General features: G+C 46.9%; 2 protein-coding genes across 3 annotated transcripts in view; one reads left to right on the plus strand and one right to left on the minus strand.

Annotated features, from left to right (window-relative positions):
• The first annotated feature begins 60 nt into the window (after window positions 1-60).
• On the plus strand, window positions 61-3371 carry DAD1 (defender against cell death 1). The gene is made up of 3 exons (XM_090054331.1): window positions 61-380; window positions 1253-1398; window positions 3220-3371. Exons 1-2 carry the CDS (start codon window positions 122-124, stop codon window positions 1381-1383), a joined length of 390 nt encoding a protein of 129 aa, XP_089910457.1. The 5' UTR covers window positions 61-121; the 3' UTR covers window positions 1384-1398; window positions 3220-3371.
• An 8270-nt stretch (window positions 3372-11641) lies between these two features.
• Window positions 11642-24243, minus strand: part of LOC149862559 (T cell receptor alpha chain MC.7.G5-like) — a 259667-nt gene continuing 247065 nt past the window's right edge. For both annotated transcript variants that reach the window (XM_090050561.1, XM_090050562.1), the window contains exons 2-5: window positions 16028-16300; window positions 14516-14566; window positions 13785-13892; window positions 11642-13282 (exon numbers count right to left, since the gene is read on the minus strand). In XM_090050561.1, coding sequence (XP_089906687.1) covers window positions 13786-13892; window positions 14516-14566; window positions 16028-16300 — 431 coding nt within the window. In that variant the 3' untranslated portion in view covers window positions 11642-13282; window position 13785. The remainder of the gene's footprint in view (window positions 13283-13784; window positions 13893-14515; window positions 14567-16027; window positions 16301-24243) is intronic.

Genomic DNA, 24243 nt, shown 5'->3' on the forward strand with positions numbered 1-24243 from the left:
CGCCCAACTCCCTAACCCGGAAGTAGTCTCCTCGGCCGGTCCCGCGCAGGCGCGGCGCCCCGGAAGGGCTCGTGTCCGCCGCCTTCCGTCCAGCTCATCCTGTTAGAGCGGGCGTGGGGCCATGTCGGGCGCGGGGCTGGGGCCGGGCGCGGCGGCGGGGCCGGGCGCGGGCGGCGGCTCGGTGGGCTCGGTGGTGCGGCGCTTCCTGGCCGAGTACGCAAGCGGCACGCCCAGCCGCCTCAAGGTGCTGGACGCCTACCTGCTCTACGTACTGCTGACAGGCGCGCTGCAGTTCGGCTACTGCCTCGGCGTCGGCACCTTCCCCTTCAACTCCTTCCTCAGCGGCTTCATCTCCGCCGTGGGCAGCTTCATCCTGGGCGGTGAGGGGCCGCGACCCCTGACCCTGACCCTACCTGTGTGATCTCTGACCCCTGGGGATCTTGCTCCCCCCCCCCCCCGCGCCTGTGTGACCCGATCCTGCATGACCTCTGCCCTCATGGGGTCACCACCCTCGCCCTACCCCGTTTCCTTGCAGACCTTTCCCTGGGGTCCCCGTGCTAACCCTGAACTCTGGGCAGCCCTGTGTGACCCTGGGGTCCGTGATCTGCCCTGCCTGTGACACTCTCCCCTCCCGACTCTTGCTGCAGCCTGAGGCCCTTGCTGTTTGCCATTGCAGGGGGTGGCAACCTGTGGCCAGCAGCCACCTGCACCCTCCAGGGTCCCCCACCCCAGCACACTTAAGCATGCTCTGGATCCTGTTGTTAGGCTTGTTAATGGACACTGGGCAGCCCCTGGGGAACCTGGACAATGCCACCTCCCAGCTGGATGTCAACCTGTTGCGGGCTGCTCTTTGAGCACGATGTACAGTCAACTGTATATCTGCGTCATGGGGCTTTCGCTTACTCTGTCTTCTGCTTCCTGGGGCAGATGTCACAGAGATAATGTCAGGACATTGCTTAAAATAGGGGCAGGTTGCTCCCGCTGCCCTCTTGCCCCAGGTTTTTCTGCAGGTTTTCTGTAGCCCTTCAGTACAACAGTCTGCTTCCTTCTCAGGGCTGAGCCAGCCCAGCCCCGCCACAGGAGCCCTATCCCAAAGTGGTCTGTGTCATAGGACTTTGCGCGGGTTCATCAGTCCTGGGGGGTAACTAAATCAGGCCCATCCCATACAGTGCCTCTGACTTGTGCTGTGGTCTTTCTTCCTAGACACAGCTGTCTGACACTGTTTCTTTGTCTTTCCCTGTCACCCACCCAGTTTGTCTGAGGATCCAGATCAATCCACAGAACAAAGGGGAGTTCCAGGGCATCTCGCCAGAACGGGCATTCGCTGACTTCCTCTTTGCCAACACCATCCTGCACCTTGTTGTTATCAATTTTGTCGGCTGACCCAGAGAGCGTAAGGTACTGAGCCTGAGGAGGGAGTTTGCCAGTGGGCTGTTCACACTGAGCTGCAATGCCTAAAAGAGGCCATCCTTTTATTTCCAGTGAAGACAGCCAGGTTAGAGCAAGGCAGCAGCAGTTGGGACCCCTGGCTTCACCCAGGCAGGAGAATTAGGCTTGAATAAATTAATCTGATGGAAGCATGAGGACATTTTGCTAGACTAAATGGGGAGGGGAACACACTTGGAGGGCAAGTTATTTGTGGAGTTCATGGGTGCAGCCCTGTAGGCTTATCGGGAAGCTAAGTGGCTGTGGGTTGACATTCTGGGACAGTAGTGTTATACATTAGGAATGGGTAGGCTTCAGTTAAGAATAAAAATCCAGAAAGGGGGAACAAATTGAAGGAGGTATAGGAGGACTTCCAGTCTTACGTGGTTCTTAGATTGGGGTTATGGTTTCTTTACTGTGTGGGATCGTAGAATCAGAGAAGTCAGGCGTCATCTAGTCAAACCTCCTGCCTGAGGCATGATCATCCCTATCCAAACCATCCTATACAAGTCCATTGTCAAACCTCTTAGAAAACTGCACAGTCAACCCTGACACAACACAAGACATGGCACCCTATTCTGCCACAGGGAAAATGTGGTGGCCAATCTGCTGTTGCTGCCGTGTTGTTAAAATATGCTTGAGAGACCCAGGTAGAGAGCCACATCCCATGCTACAGAGGAGGGCAAAAAAACCCATGGTCTGTACCAATCTGATCATGGGGTAAAATTGCCTCCTGACTCCAAATATGTTGATCAGGCTGACCGTGCACAGAGGGGCATGAGTGGAGGAGCAAAACCCACAAGCCAGGAACCTCCAGGCTTAAGTTCTAGGAGCATTGACATAGCCCAGGCACAATACCCAGCCTGAGCTGCAGCCAATACCTAATGCCTCTGAGGAAGGTATTAGGTACAGTGCAAACAAGTGCAGGGTACTGCATTTAGGGAGAAGGAACCAGCAATACACGTATAGGCTGGGAAACACCCCTCTTGTCAAAACAGTGGCAGAAGGGGATTTTGGAGTCATTGTTGACTCCAGGATGAACATGAGCCACCAATGCGCAGAAGTGGTCAGTAAGGCTAACCACACCTTGTCATTCATCTACAGATGCATCACAAGCAGGTCCAGGGAGGTGATCCTTCCCCTCAATGCAGCGTTGTTGGTCAGGCTGCAGTTGAAGTACTGAGTCCAGTTCTGGGTGCCACACTTCAAAAGGGATGTGGCCAGCATTGAGACGGTCCAGAGGAGGGCCACTTGCATGGTCAGGGGGCAGCAGGCCAGGCCCTACGAAGAGAGGTTGAAGGGCCTGAATCTATTCAGCCTCCACAAGAGAAGGCTGAGAGGGGATCTGGTGGCCATTTACAAACTCACCAAGGGAGATCAGCAGGAATTCGGGGATGCTCTGTTCCCCCAGGCACCATCGGGGGTTACTAGGAATAACGTCCACAGATTGTTAGAGAAAAAGTTCAGGGTGAACATCAGGAGACACTACTTTACAGTTAAGGCTGCCAGGCTCTGGAATGGGCTCCCAAGTGTGAGGTGTTGCTCTTTCCTACCTTGGGGGTCTTTAAGAGGAGGCTGGACAGATATTTGGCTAGGTTGTTATGACCCTGGCACTCATTCCTGCCCAGGGCAGGGTGTCGGACCTGATGATCTGTTTAGGTCCCTTCCAACCCTAAGCACTATGAAACTATGAAGACTTTAAAAAGCACCTGGCACGTGGGGGGGAGAACAGGGATGTTCATCCTTCATCTTTGGTGACTCATTTAACTCACTTCCCCTCTGTCTTCTTTCCAGGATCCTGTTTCCTCCTGTGCTCTGAATGTGCAGCTTAAAGAGAGCAAGGAGCTGGCTCGCTATGGACTCAGATTCTGTTCCGTGATAGGGGAGGGGATGCTGCCTCCCCCCATTCACTATAACCCCCTTCCCCAATAAACCTCATTTTAATACTTGTGTATAAGTCATTTTGGGGAACTCTTCCCGTCCAGCATCAGGGCTCCCAGCTGTTTCTCCAGGAGGACTCACTAAGCCCCACTTCCTCTACCCAGCCAGCAAGCTTTTATTCTGCCCCACTTTCAAGGGGATCAGAAAGTGGGTTACCATGGAGACTTAGAACCTATGTCTTGTCTCACCTCCCCACTTCCTGCCCCTTATCTCATGAAAACCGTTGCTCTTGCCAACAGACCACCCCCCTACCCCTGGCTTCAAAGCAGTGGAAACTTGAGTTTATTTTGGGGTTGGGGAGGGAACATCTTTTTCCAGGTCATGTGAAACTTCCACCACCTCCACACACCTACCAGTATCTCCCTGCCTTTCCCCTTAAGCCTTTTCTAGATGGTGTTCCCAATGCCTTTCAGTCCTCTTGCAACCTCTAGATGTCCTGTTCTTTGTATTAAATTGTGTCCATGTCAGTGCTGATCCTTATCTTAATTCTGATGACATAAATGAACTTAGATGGTAAGATGTCCTGTTGCTGCCCAGTGCTGAAGGGTTGTGCTAGGTGCAGGGTTTCAGGTATGCAGGTCCCTGTACACTTGTTCCTATGGCACTGCAGTATGGATTGTCCAGGCTACAGTAATGCAATGTGGGAGAAGAAGTTCTGTTCTGAAATGCTTTCTTTGGACCAACTGCACAGTGGAGAGAGGTGTAGACAGACCTTTAGTCATGAAATGCCCTTCCTCATGTCTGGGAAAGAAGCTAATACAGCCTAAGCTCATTACCAGATAGAGTAATTCCTTCTGTTCACCTTGTTACATCAATGAAGGGGTCACTGCAAAAGAGAATTGGGCAGGGATTACTACTTTGCTATGTGGTTGGTCCATGAAAAGATAGTCCCAAACAAATCCTGCTTCTTCTGTGGCAATTGCCAGCCATCCTTTTTTAGCTTGGTGTTATGAAGCCTTGATTGCCTTGACCCAGTTCCTTTGTTTTTGGAAGCTAGTAAAGTTGCAATTATGAGGATCAGGTTGGATGGACAGAAAAACCGTAGTACTCATTTTGGGCCTAAGGATCATTGGTGACCCTCTTGTTCTGTAGACCACTGCATCCTTATCACCAGATTTAATCTGAAGTCACTGCAAAGCTGTGTGGGGCCTGATGCAATCCAGAACAGGCTGCAGAATTGTTACTGTTGCACCCTGGCCTCCTGATGCCCTGCAAAATACTGAACTAAGCTTATAGACCCTCTGTATATGTGATGTACTTAAAGCACCCCATATGGAGGCCCTGTACCCTGCTTGCTGTGGTCTGGATCCTGTTTGCTGCAGTGACTGAATGGGCAATGACCTGCCAAGCCCCTATCTCTGCAGCACGGGCATTGAGTGCAGCTGTGTTTCAAGGAGCAGATCTTGCTTGTTATAGTGCAGTGTCTAAAGCTAAGCTGAGGCAGCGGGGTCAGCACAGGCTGCAAAGGCAGAATGTCATATACGCAGTCTCTACCATGCTGTCTTCCTCCCAGGGCATGGACTCAGCTTTTTGTGTTTGCTCTGTCCATCTCACCTTCCAGTGAGGTGAACTGCCCTGCTACTCCCTAGAGGGAGATCCTGCCCTCAGCTGAAGTGCAACAAAAAAGCTAGCAAGGTGGGAATGAATTAAACCCAAGGCTGGACTTGCCAGCCAGGACATTCCCCGTGTCCCTACAGGGAGGAGTGGGAGACCAGTAGCCTTTTCTCTAGGGTCTGGTTTCACAGTGAAATGAGGTAGAAGCTTTAACTAGAATTGGGGTACAGTGCAGAGCAGGGGAGTAGGACCCCTCAATTTTTGCCTTATGACATCTCCAAACTCCTTGTATTCCCAAACTTGCTCCCCTCCTATAGCACACCTGGCTTGTATGCATGTCACATAGGCAGTCATATGAATTCAGCACTTAACTCAAGGCCAGTCCTAAGTTTCTTGCCTGTTGCTTGAATTATAACAAACAACCGATATGCAAAGAGCCAGTAAGAGCACAAATGGCTGAAGAGCATGGCATTTTTGGGCCCTGCTATCTACTTTGTAATGCAATTGTATTCTGTTTAACTGCATACTGATCAGCATCAGAGATGGTGAGGGGTTTACAGCCATCACAGGACTGCTCTGAGCTTTGAAAATGAGAGAACTAGTCAGCTTGGTGGTTCTAATGCCCCACACGCTGACAGTGCTGTGGATTTAATGTGAACGCTGCCTGTTCCATGCAGATAAGCACATGATGTGGGGAGGTGCATAGCTTTTATTCAATCCTGGGCCTATGCAGATAAATACAACCCCTGGAATTCCACTGTTACATCACCCCCTTCTCACTGAGGCTTTACCAGGTGACAGCTCCATGAAAGGATTTTTTTTCCTCCTGAAATATGGAAGTTGAGGTGATAATTGCTATCCTAAAGAAGGCTGTGGGGTTTCTTAACCAAGTGATGCTTATCAGGGTAATTGGATAAAAGATGAGGCAATAAGACAGCACTGGTTGGCTAAAACCACCTGGGTTTTGGTTGTATTTTGACCCTAAGTTACTACTCAAAGCTTGCCTCAGACATTAGTTGCATCCACACATAGTCCCCTCACTTGAAATGCGGAGGTTGTCCCCACTCTAGCAGACTAGTCTGAGAAGTCAGAGGCTTGGTTACCCCACCTCTGCACTGTCTGCAGGCTGGAGAAAAGCAGGTACTGCTAGTCAACCCATAGCACCCAGCACTTCCCCCATCACCTCCAGGGTGATGCTCCCTTGCTATCTGCCTGGTCATTGCTTCCAGACAGGAAGCTGCTGACTCCCTTATTAGGAAGTCACCTGATAAAGGGATCTGGGGGATATAAAAAAGAAGTAAGGCTTGTGCTAGCCTTTTTGGCAAAAGTCTGGGAGGGTGAGAGACCTTGTCCTAAGGAAGCACTGCTGTCTGCAGCAAGGTGTATCCTGTGGTCTATGAGCTCTTACTGAAGCATGCTCCAGAGAGCTGAGGAAGCAAAGAGGGCAAGGAAGGGAGATGTGCATTAGTGTGTGTTATTCTGCTCAGGTCTATTCACTCCCTGGGCCTGTTACTGTAGAAGGTGATTGTATGCAGAAGCACTTGTGAAAATTTGCTTGCTTTCAGATGGTAGGTGCTAGTTAAAAAAGAGTGTGATGGAGCTACTGGGAGAGAAAGGCAGTGCTGATCCTGGAGTTGAAGGGGCCTCATTTCAGTGCAGGGGTTGCCAAGATGGTGCCCTGAAAGCCACAGAGGGAAATGGTGCTAGAGCCTACCCATGTTCTGGGGGATGCAAAAGCACACACTGGGGTTCAGCTGCAGTTCCTTGGTGTAGCAGAGGGAGTGCTGCCTCTTTCCTAAGCTATATCAAGCTAGTGAATACTTTGTGCTCAGTCACTCAACACTTGGCTGTTACCATCCACCGTGTGGCAGCAATTCTCAGCCAGGGTTCAGCACAATGTTAATGCTGGTAGAAGGCAGGACAGAGCTGCACCTTTACAGGCATATCCAGAGAGGCATAACTTTCAGAAATAGCTTCTTGCTTCATCAAGGGCTACAAAAGGGTAGGCAGGGAGCAGGTGTCCAAATGGAAAGAGTAATTTTAAATCCAAAGGCTAGGACAGGGCAGAAGAAAAGAGTAGGGGCACCGTTGTGCATGGAAAGACCTCTGCCTGATTCCCAAGATCAATCAAGAGATCTCCAATAATGAGATCCATGTTGTCAAAAGCATTCTGATCTGCTGTAGGCTTCCTGAATCTTGGCAACAGAAGCATTGCTTCAGTACTTTCCCATAGTCAAAAACATGGGTGAAATGAAGAGCTGGTGTTTTCTGAGTAGGGCTTGGACTCCTAACAAGGTTGATTGTCACCGGCCTAGTATTTCTGCTGAGCCCAATGGGCCTGTCTAACCCTAAATCCATCCCCAGCATGCGTGGGCACGCACACCTACACAGATCTTTATAGAAATCGGAGCAGCTGGCACATCCAGCCTGGGAACTCCTGTACAGTCATGTGTGTGCTCACATACATGCATGTGTGTGCATGCACGCATGCCCTCACTTTCCCTTTGTCATCTCATATGCCAGTCCCAACACTGAAACCCCATGCAGTCCTGAACTAGCAAAGTAATAGGGATATCTATCTTGCTGCAGTCCCTGGACCCCAGGCATCCATAGCCTGATGTCCCTCCATTGCCACTCCCTCAGGACCTTTTCCTCCCCTGGTTTTCATGTGCTTCATACCCTAGAGCGCTTTTGGCTTTGTTGGGGGTGTGAGGACTTGGAGGATGATGTTATGTTCGCCTTTCAAGGCCTGTTAATCCTTCTTGCACCTGATTTAAAAGCACTGAACTCAGCTAATCTGGTGCCTCAATACCTCTAAACCCCTGGTTGCACTCCAGCAACAGTTGGGGGGACCTGGCTGGCTGGAAGGGGGGGACAGGAATGGGACAGGTTTTTCCCCTCTAGAGGGCCCCCAGTATTGCAGTGCGTGGAGATGGGGTGCCCCCTGGTGGATGGCCCCCTCCAACAATCCTCAGCACAGCAGAGAGGCAGGCGAGCATTTGCTCCTCATTGTGATAGCAGATTGTGATCTCTTGATGCTGGCAAAGAGCTGGAACCTTCCCTCCTTCCCCCCTGCCTTCAATCCTTTTTAGCCTATTGGCTTTGCAGTCCCAAGCAGAAGCTTCTTCCTTCCTTTCCAGCCTGTAGATTTCTTTCTCCTTTAATCTCTGCAGGAGCTGCTGCTGCCCTCTGCTGACTGCTTATCCCAATTGCACAGAGGCAGGAAATGTTTTGTTCCCATACAGAACATACAGGACAAAAATTGTAGCTATCTAGTTGGTTTAATAAAAGACATTGTTTCTACCACAAGAGTCCTGACTGCTGTTCCCATATTATCTACCTCTACATTTGACCTTTCCCCTGCACCCGAATACCACCCTGCTTCCAAGGCCCCCGTGGGCCAGGACAGTGACCCCAAGGTCTTGCATAGCTCCTACAAATCAAGGTCTGGTCCCTGTATAACTGGGGTGTGGTGACCCCCACACAGTGAATTCCATATGCAGAGGGGCTAACTCCCCTCCATGCCTGAAAGGAGGCATGAGGCTGGGGAGGTAGCAGGAGAAGGGGGTGCAGCATCCAAAGGGATCCCACTGCCTGCTTGCGGGGGGTGGGCCCCTGCCCTGCAGGGACCCCAGTCTCTGTGTGAAGGAGGCTTGGAGAGATGCACCCACACACACATGCAGGGACCCTGCTTCTCCCAGGCTGGGCCGTGGTGGGGCAGATCCTTGCTGCCTGCTTAAAAGGGGGGGCAAGGGGCTGACCAGTCAATGCAGAGGCCTCTACCCCCCATAGGCACATGCCCTTTCTAGATGCCATGAGACTCACCCCTCCCCTCTTACCCCTTTGCTCTCAGCTTCCCCCTCTGCCCCCCTTGCTGGATGCTATACATAGCTCATGCCGTTTCCACCCGCTGCAGCCTGTTGTGGTTAGGGGGTCTCGAGTGTCTCCCTGCACCCCTCACCGTCCCCACACCCCACACAGCTGGCAGTCTAACGCCTGACCCACCTTTCCCCCTTTCCACGTGCTGTATTCTCTGCCTGCCACGTGCCCCCTGCCCTACATACATCTATTTCCTCTTTCCAGAGGAAGTGGTTTCTGCGGGAGAGCCTCAAAGGCGACCCAGATCTTGGGGCGGCCACGTCACCACAGAGCTCTCAACATGGCCCCAAATGCCTTCCTCCCACTTCTCCCCCTGACCCCCCCAGCTCCCTGCCACCCCACCTGGGGGCTCAGATGTGTCCCCGCTTCCTGTCCTACTTGTTGTTTCCTGCCTTGGCCCATTGTGGTGGGTTTTCTGTTTTTCTCGTTGTGGAAATAAACAGCTCAGCTGAGCAGCATGGGATTGAAGGGGGGAGAACGGAAACCTCAAAGCCTAAAAGTTATGTAAATTTCGGGGGGGGGGGAATTGTTCATTGATTGATTCATTAAGGTCTAAAAACATTGCTTTGGTCATCCAGTCTGGCCTCTGGTATCTCACAGGCCGGGGGATTTTGCTCACACACACAAACGCATACCGTGTTCGTGGTTTGGGTAGAGGTTGTCATTCAGAAAGGGAGATCCACTCATGAGGCAGATCAGGATTTTTGTAGAGGTGCCCAGGAGAGGTACTAGCTTGGATTTGGAGGTACCGCCTTACAGGGGTCTTTGAAAGCCCAGCTGTCATGGTGCCAAGCAGTGGAGAAGCTGCCACTCTCTTGGTATGTCGCCTTCAGTGTCAAAAGGAATTGTGCCTTGCTTCCTGTTCGAACCTGCTCCATGTTACTCTCCAGCTGCCCCATTCCACTTCTGCCTTTCACCCCCAGATCCGAGAGCCCTCTGCTCCCAGAAACCTCCCTACATTGAGGCTTCACCTGCTCTATATAATTAAAAAGACAGCTTGAGTGTCCCTTGTTTCATAGGGGACTCAATTCCCAACTCTGCCACAGCCCCCCCCATGTGACCTTTGTCCTCTCTCTCAGTGAGCTCCTTAGTTTCCCTCATCTGTGAGGTGGGTATGATGCTACTTGTTGGGGGCTGGGAAGGGTTGACATTTGAGTATGATGAGGGGAAAGCTATGCTGGCATTGTCTCATGGGGGAGCCAGGCAGAAGTTCCAAGCCACCAGCTTTTATATTTCACCTGGGTCTTGAACTTGAAGGCTTTTTTGTTGGTTGAGACATTTTAGCCCACAAGAAGCTACACTTGCGCATGCCATAAGGAGGCCATGATGGCCCCAGAGATAGCAGGGATATGGACTGGGTGGGAGACTACTGCAGCGCTACTGAGGATCTCAGCCTCAGCTGTATTGCAGCTGCTCTGGTCCACAGGGAAGGTGGGAGGAAAGAATAATCTCTCTTACCCCTCAAGCACCAACAAAAAGCCCTTCGGGGCCAAATGAGATAGGTCTCAATTGTTGTCACTAACACTGCATTGCATGAATGAAGCGAACATGCTCTGCCCATTGCCCGTGGAGGAAGAGGGTAGTGAGGGTAAGGCCCTGGTACTGCTTAGACAAATGAGGCCCAGAGCCCTTCTTTCCCTACCCCAGGACTAGCTTTGAGTCAGTGGGCCTCCCCCACCCAAGGGTAAAGCCCTTGGGTCTTATTCCCCAGCACTGTCAGCCAGGCAGTTCCCTCAGTCTGAGGCCAGATCAGACCCAGCACCCCATGACAGGGAGCAGCCCACTGCACCATTCTTATTTCCAGGGCCAGGTATTAGGGAAGGCGAAGAACTTCTGAGGCTGCAAAACAACCTTGGCTCAAGGCCAAATGACTACAGCCAGGTTACAGATGAACTTAGAAGTCTCCTTCTGCTTTCTGGTGTCTCCTTCTATTTTCCTGCATCTCCAGAAGGCTGAGCTGGAGGAGGTTGTGAGGACAGGGCACTCAGGCTCAGTAGTCAGTGGGCACAAGGTGGAATTGTGTGTTTGCAGCCCTCAGCTTGGGATATATGGGTAGCATGGAAGTGGGGGAGATGTCTGGAAATGTCAGGCCTCAGCATTTGCTGGTTTTCATTTGGGGCCAGGAAGGAATTCCTCCTCCTTGCAAATGATTCTGTGTGCATGTAGTGTGTTGTTTTCACCCCATCCGCCCCCCCCCCAACCCCAACACCCTTCCTCCAAAGCACTGGGATGTTGACCACCCATCACGAGGGGGATTCATGGCTGGGCTGTGCTGATGCTTCTTACTAGAAACCCAGGGAGGTTCAAGCTAGAGGGCCTTTCTTTTCTGTCTGCTCGGGGTCATATTGAACTCCAAATCGGGGGAGTCGGGAAGAATTTTTCTCCACTAGAGCAGACAGGGGAAGAGAGATGGGGGTTGCCTTCCTCAGTGGGTTGGGACACAGTCCTCTTGCTAGTTAAGAGAGGCTTTAAAATATGGCCGTGGTAAGTGTTGTGGTTGCATCAGTGCCCTCTCCAGTTTCTCCTTATCGGCCTGTTGTGGGGTGTTCTTGGTATGTTGAGTATTTCTCATGGTAGCTGTGACTCAGGTTCAGAGTGAGAATGGAGGGTGACGGGGGTAACAGAGTGTCTCTGGATGCAAGGGACTGGACTTGATGGCCCAGAAGGACCCTTCCACTCCTGGGTTCCTAAAACCGAGTGTTTTCAGAAAAAAGAAAAAAATAGTGTGACCTCAGCCCAAGTCTCTTGTGATCCACGTTTCCTTTACCACACCACCCCGCCGAGAGATAAGGCTGCACGGAGCTAGAGTCACAAACAACAAGACACCTCACTACCAGCAAAGACCTTTAATAGCAGCGCACATCACTTGCTAGCATAAAAATTGCTACCGGACAATCCGGTTGGGGAAATACAAAGAAACTTAGGAGGAAAGGAAAATTCATATGAATAACTATGCTTTTTTCCCCCCCAGAGAATAAACATGAGTAGATACTACGTAGTTTACATGACTTAATAAATGATAAGTGATTATATTTGGATAGGAGAGGGTGAACAGAGATAAAAGATGCCATAAAAAAGGATTTAAAAGAAGAAAAAGGGATGGCGAAGGTTGGGGGGGGACGGGGCAGCGGCCAAATCCTGAGACAGCATTGAGCTCTAGCACTGATTAATTAGAAGAGGTCAGCAGATTACCTACCCCCCTGTAACAAGCCTGCTCACTTGTGTTTGAGGACAGTGCATCTTCCAGAATTGCATTCAGATCAGTCCTACTGACTTACATCAGCTAGGAGTATGGGCTCAAGTTCTGCAGAGCAAGTGGTTGGCAGGTGGGTTATGGAGAGCATGTGTGTGTGTGTGTGTGATGCTCTGTAAGTCATCAAAGCCAGAAATGCCATGCTGTGCCCCTGTCCTAACCTCCAGAAACCATGTAAAAGCTTCCAATGCCACCCCCAATGACTCCCTCAAGCCCCTAAATCCTGGTTAAGCTAACAACCATCTTCTGGAAAAGACGGGGTGCAGAACCCACCCCATCCTGGCTAAGATGTTCTAATAGCTCACTGCTCTTGTCTTTGTTGTGCACAAGTCTTTAGTTTCAGCGTCCAACCATCTGCTTTAAAAAGTCCAGGGCTATTACAAATCAGGAGGCGGGCATTTTGCACTTTGCATAGGAGCCCAGGGGAGTTGCCTGTCTAGATCCCATCTATTGAATTTCAAGTGCAAGTTAGCTCCCAGTTATCTTCACTCCCCTTTGAAAGTGCCAGGCAGAGGAAGGGGAATTTATGTTGCATAATCTGTTTCCATCTATCCACTCCCCAAAATTTCTGGTCTGATAGTGGTTTCCCATCCCCAGGGATGTTTTTTGTTTAATAAAAACTCCCACACATAGATATACTTTTGGGGATATTTTCTCAGCTGCTTAGTTTTTATGTGATCATTGGACGTTGAATGTTTCCACCCAAAACATGTTTGTCTGAAATGTTTGCCTTTAACCCAGCCAGTTACTTTGGGTTTGTAGGGCTCTCAACAACAAAAAATTCCCTTCCTATGAAAGACACTTTTTCCTATGAAAGACACTTTTTGAAAAGTTATAATTTAATAAAGGGAAGAGACCCATGACTTTCCATGGAAAAAAACAGCTTTGTTTTGTTTTGTTGTTTTGGGTTTTCTTGTTGTTTGTTTTGCAACATTCTTAGGAAGTTTAAGTCAGCAACCTGGTGGCTCACACAAGAGGGTCGTGAAGATGCATCAGTTCATGTGTGGGAAGTAATAAGGGTTATGGAACAATAAGCAAGATCCTTATGACACTACTAAGCTAAAGCACGTCTGAGTACTATATGGCCAGCTGCGTGTACGGAGGTGATTGTTGACAATCATTTTCAATGCTGAGGTGCTTATCACTTGCTGTATGGGACTGTCTGGCGAGGGGAGGACAGGAGGGCTGTTAGTAGTTCCCATCGTTCCCATGTCCACATTCCTTTCACACCTGCAACAAGAAGGATGAATGTCTTGGTTTATACTGGTGTTTGACCAATGGCCAAGCCCTGAGGCTCCAGGCATTCATTGTGCGTAGAGAGACAGAGGAGAGAACAAAGGATAGTAGGGGGAAAAAGGGGAAGAGAGGGAAAATGTCTACTAGCAACCAAACCCAGGGCTGAGATTTTCTCACTTCGAAGAACATGGGAATTGAATCTCCAGTTGTCCTAGTTCAGTCTGAAAGTCTAAGGATGGGTGAATACATTGTGAGAAGGATAGATGGCTACATGAACATAGGAATGGAGAGACAGGTATGCTGATAGGTGGATGCTGAAAAAGAATGGGTGGTTCACAGAAGTTAAGGAAGGATAAATGAGTCACCAGTTGTGGCTGGAGAGATGGATGGAGAGAAAGGGACTTTGGAGAGGAGTCTGCTCAGCAGATAGAGTCTCTGAAGAACTAAGTAGGTGCCTCTTCCTACCCCTTCCTTCATCCGAGGCATGCCCACTCACCTTAACTCTTCCAGGCGAGGAAGGTCATGAGCAGATTGCATGAGACACCCTTCAGGAAAACAACTTTCATACCCAGCACCATGAAGGACATCAAGTTCAGATGCTCATCTGTAAGAGAGGGAGTGCAAAAGTTACCCAGAGAACACAGCTACTCCTACACATGGCAGAGGGGTGGGGAGGAGGAGGGAGAAGAAGAGGCCAGGAGGCTGTATCATGCTATCCAGTTGATGATGTTTCATTTTGGAATTAAAATATTCATTGAACCAGAGCGACAGCACCAGCTCACTCTTTCACACTATCAAGAGTGTGGGGGAGGTGTTTGTGTTGACTTGTAAATAGCATGGCATGTCTAGGCATTTCTGAACCCTGTCAAGCACTTAAGTGCTTTCCATAAAATGATTTAGGCTCAGAACTTTGTATGACGAATGCCAAGAATTGAGCAAGGAGAGAAATGTAACCTGGAAGCATGGAGATGACTCTGAACTCAGACTAGACAACTGTTAAGAGAGGATGGTTGGGTTTTTTTGCTTTCTTTCCCAAAGATCTAAAGTAGTTGGGTGCTCAAGTGCCCCAAGAAAATCAGCATCAAATATCCTTGCCCCCTTCCCTCCTCTCCCCATCCCTGTTCCAGATGTTCAAGCCTAAGCCCTTGGCTTCACCCATGTCACACAGCAGGGAGGTCCATGGGGTAGAGCTGATAAGGGAAACGGCTTTTATCTCTGTGTTCTTACCTGTCTCAAAGTCATGAGACAGCTCCATGGTTGTACATGTGTCTTCCTCATCTGGAAACAAAAATAACCATTCTGTATTATTTTGTACTCTTTCAATTCACATCAGGGTCAGTTTCTCATGGCTGTGCCTTGGCACCAACTGAGGACTGACATCCGCTGTGTGAGGTGCTAGGCAAACACAGGCCAGAAGCAGCAATCAGCCTGCCTTTGCATAATGCACAGAGCAGAATTCATCCCTTGCACTAGTCCTAGTAACTTTGGTTCAACTGAACTGCATCTTCCAGAAGAGAAACCAAGCCTTGGTGTCAGTTTAGAAAAGAGATGCTTGAGGGGGGACGTGAGAAGGGTTTACAAAATACTAAATGGCAAAGAGGAAGTAAATAGGGATTTACTGTTTATTCTCTCTCAGTGTACAAGAACTAGCAGGCACAAAATGAAACTGCTAGTAGTAGTTTTAAAACTAACAAAAGGAAGTGTTTTTTTTCTCACAGTGTGAATTAACGTGTGGAACTCATTGCCACCAGAGGTTGTGAAAGCTTGCATTTTAGCTAGATTCAAAAAGGGTTTGGACAAATTCTTGGAGGAAAGGGGCATTACTATCTATTGAGCATGGGAGTTTGGGTCACAGCCTCTGAATTACACCTTCCTAGACCTTAAATGCTGGAGGTTGCAAGTGAGAGAACAGTGGGGAAAAAAGCCCTGGTCATACCCAGTTCATGTTCCCTTTCAGCATCCACTGTCTGCCACTGTGTAACACAGGATACTGAGCAAGAGGGACCTAAAATCTGACCCAGTAAATGGCAATTCTTATGTTTATATGACACTGAAGAATCCAGTACTTTCTTTGGGAATTTGTTCCAGCGGTTAATCATCCTCACTCTTAAAAAAAAATTGGGCCTGACATCCACTTTGAATTCCCCTAGCCTGAACTCCCCGCCACTGGTTCTTGTTGGACTCATCTGTCCTGGATTACAAATTAGAGTCTCCCTATCAGAGTATTTAGTGCATCATGAACAAAACACTTCTCAAGCTGGCTAAAAGCTCCTCCTGTTTAGTTTCAGTCTCTTGATGTCTGGTATCTCCACCTCCAGCCGTGTGTGTGTTTGTGTGTGTGTGTGTGCGCGCGCGCGTGTGTGTGTGTGTGTGTGTGTGTCTTTCTGTCTCTTACACACACACACACACACACACACACCACTGGTGAGACGGACAGAAAATCCTCCCTGCGCACTCTTTGTATATGCAGGGATTGCATTTAGGCCTTGTATCCCTCTTTGGCCTTCTTTGGCCACAGCAGCACATTGGGAGCTCGCTTGAGTAGTTTTTCCACGGTGGCCCCTAAATGCTTTTTGGCCTCTCTACTTCCTAGGAAACAGGCCTGAACCACAAGACTGATTTGTTCCTCCCCCGTGCTCTTCTGCTGTGTCCCACTGCTTGGTCATCTCATTGGTTACCACCCACTGGCCCTCCAGCTTGAAGTCTTGAGAGGAAACCTTACCCAAAGCTTCCACTTACCTTCAGCACTCTCCACACACCTGGCTGAGTAGTCCAACCCGTATTCAATGGTGCCTTTAAAGTGAGATTGGGACCAATACACCGTTCCATAGCTGGCTTCCTTTGTGTTGCTCCCTGGGTCTTTTACCTCCACAATGGAGCTTTGAAATGACTTAGACCCCTCACTGTCCGTGATGGTGATATTGTCAGGGAAGTAGTCTGTGATGAGGCAGGCAGAGATATCTGCCTTGGAGGACTCAAGCTTGTAGATAGAAGGAGTAGAGTCCGGGAGGTCTGGGAAAGAAAAAAAAACAAGATGGGAAGGTCAGCGTAACCCTTGTTGTTCCAGACACCCTCTTCTCATTCTGGAGTACACATACCCATAGACTAAGATCAAATCACCCCTTTAACCTCTTTTTTTTTTTCAGTTCATCTGAACAGACAGAGCTTCTAGACTCTAAATCTCATTTCCCACTACTTTATTTATTCCTATGACTCTTCCCTGAATCCAGTCTACTTGATCCACCTCTCCTTAAACTGTGGACAGCAGAACAGCAGGAGCTGCACCAGTGTCCAAAACACAGGATGTAACCTGACCTTCTTGCTCCTGCTTGAGAGTCCCCTGTCTATACATCCAAGGATCACATTGGCCTCTTTTGCTATGAAACTGCATTGATGCATTTTTGGGGACTGCAAAACAGAAAACCCCCAGAAACATAAAACCTGTTGTGTTGTGTTGTGTTGTGTTGCATTGTGTTGTATACCCACAACTGTTGGCCTTTGGGTGTAATGGCTTCAGCCACAACACTGAAACTTTTCAATCATAGTAGGTGCCAGCCATGAACTCTTTTATTGGATAATGTGGAGGAAAGGGGAAGGGATGAAAATGGCCATTCTGACAATAGAAAGGGATAAATGAGCACATACTTCAGGGAACGAAAATGCAGATGCCTGTTAAAGGACCTTCAGATTCCTGACAGTGAATCATGGTTTCCCTAAATGTGTGGGTAACATATTCAAGCTCCCCAACTGGCAGTAGTCAAATTGTGCACTTTCACTCCCTTTCTGACTATGCAAACAGCCTTGCAAGGAGATAAAAAACAGAGTCTGTTTTTTGCAGACAGCCTTAGAAGTGACACCAAAGAAGTGTTTTGCTTCTGAGGCCCAATCAGAGCAATAGATGGTTTGGTTTCCCCGCCAAAGGCTGATTTCCCGTAATCACCCGCAGCGGTCACACCTCGCTATGAAACTCTGCTTAACGCTCATGTTTACCAAAACAAGTAGCATATAACCTATCACCCACGTTTCCTGTTATTCTCAAGCTAAATGAGCAGGCTTGTAGCTAAAGCTGCTGCACAAATGCTTCTTAAGGTCCTTTATCTGCAGAATAATTGCAGAATAGACTGTGCCGTCCCTAGCGATACAAAAATATCCCCTTCCTAGTCTTTCAGAGTATGTGAAACATTCAGACCCTGAGCAGGCTACTGAGAAAGCCAATGGTGACTTTGAGGCAGTGGATGTCTGCTCAACTGCAACTGCTAGACTCGATGATCTCCCGAGGTCCCTTCCAGCCCTGATGTCTATGAAATCTATGAAAACCTTGGACCGCCATGGAAAAGCTGCCAGCCAGACTAGAATGTGTACCCGGGAACCACAGGGGATCCATATCTGCATTGCCCATCCACCTCTAAGCCAATATTCGTGCCACCCCACAATGCCAGGCTGGGCTGGAACTTCCTCCTTATAACTGAAAGCTCTTCCTCAAATCCTCAGTCCATATTAACTTATGTCCCTGATCCAGGGCCAAATTCGAATTACTCCCCCTAGCAACCAAAAAAACTCCATATTCTATTCCCACTCCTTCTCCAAAGCCAGCTCCCTAATCTGAAGCCACAGTGGGCCACCACCCCATGCCATACTAGATCATCCACAGTAAAGAAAATTATCTCAGAGAGGTATCAAGCACCTTAGCACTTGAGAACATAAAGGTGTTGCTTCACTTACTGGGGTTTATCACAACTCTGGTCCCTTTCCCAAAAGTGAGCTGGTCATTTCCTCCAGAATTCACACTCAGGGAAATAGTGTTACAAAAACCACCTTGACCCTTGCTGAACCTCTAATGGGCAAATTTTGAACCCAGTTAAACACTGGAACAGAAATTTAGATCTCTTTACTGTTCCCTTCATCTTTCTCATTTCAGATGTTTATTCTTAATTTTATTTAGAATAAAAGTATCTCTCCATTGCCTGCTCCTGGCCTCACCTCATGGTACTGGCATCATATAGGCTAAAAAGCAGAATTTAGTAGCCACACAATGTCCAACAGGATGGGACTGTCTAGGTCCATTACTCTAGGGGGGGCATTGTTTTATTTTTAAAAGGACCTAAGTCGTTTTCTTGGACTTGCACAGTGGAGTTCTAGCAAAGTCAAGACCTGAACCCCAGGGTAGCATCTCAAATCAGACCAGGTGTTCTGCTGCTCCAGGCTAGTGCTACCTGCTTCAGTGTAAAATCCAAGAGACAGTTTGGAGTACAGACAGTTAAAGGGATGACACTAGCTAGAGAATTGCACCCCAAGACACCCAAGTCAAACCCTATAACATACTCCCTTTAGGGGTGGGAGGAATGGAATTGAACTGCTGTCATTCCTTTTTCCATCAAAACACCTTTTGTCTTTAAGGTGGGTAATGGTTGTTTTTTTTAAAATGGCAATTTTCAGGACAAGAACTGTTTTCACCGAATATTTTTGCATTAAAATTAGTGTCTATCTAGGCTCCAAAACCTCAGCATTAATGAGTAGTTTAATTAGGAAACTCACTTGGAAGCACTGAGACTTCTGTACCAGTTCCAAAGATCAGCTTTTTAGCCCCACTATCTACACACCCCAGTTTGAACCATTGCAAATACCCTGCTCCAAGAATGAGTCACAAACACCCATTTGGGAAAACCTGGCTTTATGCAGTGCAGACCAGTGACTTGCATGTGAACTGAGCACTTTCCAACTTCTCCAAGTGTTCTCTCAATCTAAGTTTTACCTAAACTTTCATGGGTATCTTGGCATCTCATTCTCATACTCATTTTCACTATCCTTTATCATGCTGCATATAAGGAGCCTGACAAAGGTTAGGCTTTTGGCATCCACTGTACTTATCAGAGTTGTTTTCTTATTTCCTTGTCTGGTTCTATCCATCTGTTGTATCTTCACACAAGTCTTCTAAAAGCAACGGTCCTGAATCTCATTTTCTCCATCTCTGCCCCCTGGTCTCCCATCCACAATACCTGTTTAGCTATGTTTCTGCCTTCAATATCTAAGTACATAGAGATATCACCATGAACCTACTGCGCACTGGTTCTAGTACACACTCTTCACAGCCTGTCCTTCTCTGGTTCACACTTACCTGGGTTAATACTCAACCTAGTCCCACTTCCAAATGTGAGTTTATAATTTCCACTTCCATAATTCACAGCGTGGTAGAGGCGCTTACACTTTACAGGAACTTCCCACAGAGCTTGCGTGTTCCTGTAATTCTGCACTCAGCTAAGTGTTTTTTAAGAAGGTTTCCTCCTTTCAACACCCAACAGAGCTCACTAACTTATGTTAATTCAATTATTTTATTATATTTGGCCATTTTTGACAATTAGCCCTGTTTCAAAAAACCTCTCCTCTTTTTTCATAATGTATTTTTTTAATTCATTCCAAGTCTTTACTTTCAGTAACCAATGTTGAATGGTCACATTTATCTGACTCAAGGCTTTGTCTAAATCCATTTTAAAATTGACATTCAATTGAAAAAAGCTCATTTTCCTAAAAATAAAAAAAATCCACTGTTGACTTGTACATCAGCTATCCATCCTCCTTTCTATCCAAACATCAACTTGGCTGTATTTTAATATTTTAAAAATATTTTAAAAACCTGGGGCTCTCTTCCTCCCACTGATTCTTTTCTTGAAACTTTAACCAAGATAAAATAATTTTTTTTCCATTTTTTTTTTATATCTTCCTTCAAGCTTCCTTCCTCTTTTTCTTTTTGGGCATTTTTGAAACCTGCTAGGAGTTTTCGAAATTCCATTTTCAAATTGATTTTCTTTTTAAAAAAGCTTCCACCTTTTGAAAATGTTCTCAAAACAATGAATAGCCTGTGAAACTTGAGTCCTTGAACCAGAGCGCAATCATACATCTCACATTTTTTACCTCTTCCATTTCATCTGGGCCATTTTCACCTCTGGTAACCATCAGCTCAATGCCTTGCTCAAAAACAAATGTGTAGTCTCTACTTGTATTTATCATACCCCAAAGAAATCCTTTAGGGCCCTCCAAACCTATTTGCACCTTGCTATTTTCTCAGTAATATTTACTTAAATGTTAGCAATTCTCAGTAATATTTACTAAGTTAAGATGGCTGACAATTTTCAACAGAAAAAAATATTTTGGCCATTTTCTAAAATAGAAATTTGCATGAAACTATCTCAGCTGGGATTCTGAAAGCTACTTCAGAGATCTTATTTCCATGAAATGGCAAATGAAGATTGCTTCTCCTGCTTTTTCACATGTTGTACCATATTTACAACCTTGTTACAGATTTTGATTTTTGTTTCATTTTGACCTCCTAAAATAGGGAGAGAAGTAAAAGACTAATAAAATAATAAAAAATAGATTTATTTTCTGAGTGCTTAATGGACAGTGCTATGGCAAGGCCAGTGTTTGTCCCTGTATAACCTTAAACCTTAAAAAGGCTCAAATGGGAAACAAATTAAAATAAATATTATGCAGGTAAAGAAAGATTTTAAAATACTGGAGATCGGAAATTAAACTCACAAGGGGTCACTAGAAGGTTGGTCCCACTTCCAAACTGGAGCCTCCCTAGGCCCTGAGTAGCCACACTGTGACACTAGCCTTACACAAAATGGGAAGTGACGCTATCATCTCCTTCTCGTTTTAGATAGGAAAAGAAAGGTGATCAAGTTATCCTTCCAAGTCAAGAGGTAGGAATTTCTATTGTTTAAGCTATTGGGTAGAATACTATGAGGAAAAGAGAGTATATATCCCCAAGGATTCAATGGACTTGTCCAATAGCTCAAACAATGGGATTTCCCACTAATGAGAGAGGGAGCTGGGAATAATCCTAGTTACAATGAAGGGACAGGACACAGATTTTCTAGCCCAGCCAGATTTATCCTCCTTGACTTCTTAAGGTTTATATGAAGACAGAAAGAGATAAAATATGAATAAGACTTTGATGTTGACTATATGGCTTCAGGTCTCCCATCCAACTGCCCCCCCTCTCCCTTTACACCCATCTGTCTCTTCATTGTAGGAATTTAAATTGGCATTTGTCATCTCCCAAGACTACATATACACAATCCACAGAGCACTTGGCAAGTAGTGATTTTGTTCAGGCACATCTCAGCTACTATGATTTACCAGATATCTTGAATACCACAGGGATGGGGATGGTACAGAAAGGTATTTATTCTGTGTACGGTTAATAGTTGACATTCACACATTCTTTTTATGAATGGTTTGAAAAAGCTAAATAAAATGTTTAATAAACAATTGTAAATTGTTATAGAACCCAGCTGGTCAATAGCTCTCTTATAGTCGTGGCTGGTGACTATCTTAAAACCTCCTCTTGATATGCTTATAATCAACCATAGTCCATACTATTTAAAAGTGTAATATGTTGGTTACATCTATTTATTATTAAACCTGAACATTACAACTATCATTATAAAGCAGGGCCAACATATTTACCCATCTCCCTGCAACCTTATATGCCATGAAATATCACCACATTATCAAAATGTGGCTTCTACCTTGGGGGTCTTTAAGAGGAGGCTGGATAGTTACCTAGCTGGGGTCATATGAGCCCAGTATTCTCTCCTGCCCAGGGCAGGGGGTAGCACTTGAAGAGCTACTTAGGTCCCTTCCGAGCCTAATATCTATGAATCTATGAAAATGTGGCATTTCACGCTCTCTCAGACATCCTTCATATGCTGGTATTTTCAAACTGGCCTGAAGGAGTTAAGAACACTAAATCCCATTGAACCTCAGGGAGAAGTGGCTGCTTTTCTTCCTTGGTCTCCTTTCAAAATTGCTGAGTTGTACTCACCTGGCCTGACTATCAACCGGGTACCCTTTCCAAATGTCATCTTATCAGCTCCACTCCTATAACTACACAGCTCAGGAAGCCTTTGCAAGAACCTTCCTGGCTGAGCTGACCCTACTCACTCACTCTGCTCTCCGAGAGGGTTTCCCATTTTGGACACAATATCTGCTTCCAATGAGATTTCTTAACTGGCTGCAATGTCTCCTCTTCTGTTTCCCAGCTGCATGGAAATTGCACATGGAAGAAGCACTGACTTCTCTCCTGCTCCTAGTATTATTTTGTCTGTTCACAGGTAGCCGACATAGCAAAGGGCAAGGATGGTTCAAAGGCACGGAGGGCACTGGAGAAACCTACATCCAGTCTCCTACTCTACCATAAATTCACAGTCACTCTTAACAGGTCATGTAAGAAGGGATTTTCAAAGCATAACTTGGGCTTGCCCAGACGCCAAACAAGTAGGGAGGATAGTTTTAGAGCATAAGAAACTGTGAGAGTTCACACTTACTTGGAGTAACAAGGAGTTTAGTTCCAGGTCCAAATGTGAAAATTCCATACCCTAAACTATCCCACTGTGATACCAACCTCTACAAAGTGGTGGCTGGAGGGAGAGGAGTCTCTCCACTCATTCTGATTTCCTGGAGACAGGGAATATAATAGTTCCTTGAAAGAAGCACTGAGGAGACTTACTGTTTGTGTTGTTAAATAAAAAGGACCAAAAAACAATTCCTGGGGAAATATTTTGGGAATCATTCTTTGTTGGCACAGGATGGCAGGAATAAACAAAATGGCTAGGAATTATAGGATGGCAATAAACCAATCCCAGTATAGTTTTCTAAAGTGTTCAAGTGATTCAGGAGCTTGAGTCCAGTTCTCAAAAGTATTGTGGGCACTGAGTAATTGTACTGAGCAATGAACTGTTGAAAGTGTTTTAGAAGTCTAAACTCAAGGGTTTGAGGCAATGTTGCCCTTAGATTCTTAAAGTATTTTTAAAAACAAAGACTCTTATGCCAGTTTGGCACCTTGGTAAAATTTCATAGATTTTCATAAACATTAGGGCTGGAAGGGACCTCGGGAGATCATCGAGTCCAGCCCCTTGCCCAAAGGGCAGGAAGTCAGCTGGGGTCATAGGATCCCAGCAAGATAAGCATCCAATTTGCTCTTGAAGGTGTTCAGTGTAGGTGCTTGAACCACCTCCGCTGGCAGACTGTTCTAGACCTTGGGGGCTCGGACAGTAAAGAAATTCTTCCTTATGTCCAGCCTGAAACTTTAATACATATGAAGGTTAGAAAATACTGATTTGTTATCTCAAGCATGTTGGCAGAATCTTGGTACCTTCCCTCCATAGAGGTAGAAAGCTCCCATGCATCTATCTAGTTATAAAGGCACTCATTATTAGTTACCTACCTTTCTTTTTATTTGCCCTTTATTCACACTACCTATACCCATTCATGCCAAACTCCATCCATCCATCTTTTCATGTCTCCATCGACAGAATTATCTCCATGCTACAGAAACCATTGCCCTCTCCCTTGCCCACATGCCCTAAGCTCTGTGCATTTCATTTCATTATTGTTTTATACCCACCTGGCTTGACCATAAGTGATGTCCCTCTGCCAAATGTCACCTTGTATCCCCCACCACCAGACCTCACACAATACAGGAAGCTTTTGCAAGAACCTCTTTTGACAGCACTGGCCTCTGTTACAATTTTCCCCCTCAGAAAGAGTTTTGAGGCTTTTTCCCAACTGTTACAACCTCCCCCTGCCCTCCACCCACCCACCTAGTTTGAGTTCATTCTCATGGGAATTGGAGATGGAGAAGATGTCCCATCCCCAGGGTTTCTAGACCTCATCAGCCCACATGTGCAGTAGCCCATGAAGTGGGAAAACCATTTTTGTAGATGGGATAATATCAGAGATCTGTATGACATTTTCCAGCTTTGCCACAGCCTCTCAAACTCTTAGGCAAGCTACTTGGGCCGACATATTCAAAGCTGCATACAAAACTTGAATGCAAGTGTTCCCATTCAAACACAGCCTCTGCTGCTCAATAGCTAAAAGAAGCGGCTCGTTTTGTTATTAAAGGCATGCATACTGGTCACGCTCACCTGGGGTAACAAGGAGCTTAGTCC

Source organism: Crocodylus siamensis, chromosome 6, assembly GCF_052110815.1.
Source record: "Crocodylus siamensis isolate JL-2025a chromosome 6, ASM5211081v1, whole genome shotgun sequence".
Lineage (NCBI taxonomy): Eukaryota > Metazoa > Chordata > Crocodylia > Crocodylidae > Crocodylus > Crocodylus siamensis.

Excerpts from the sequence above, each read along its gene's own strand:
- DAD1 (XM_090054331.1), top strand. The coding sequence starts at position 122 with ATGTCGGGCGCGGGGCTGGGGCCGGGCGCGGCGGCGGGGCCGGGCGCG. Across the intron at positions 381-1,252 it reads GGGCAGCTTCATCCTGGGCG|TTTGTCTGAGGATCCAGATC; the intron begins GTGAGGGGCCGC and ends TCACCCACCCAG.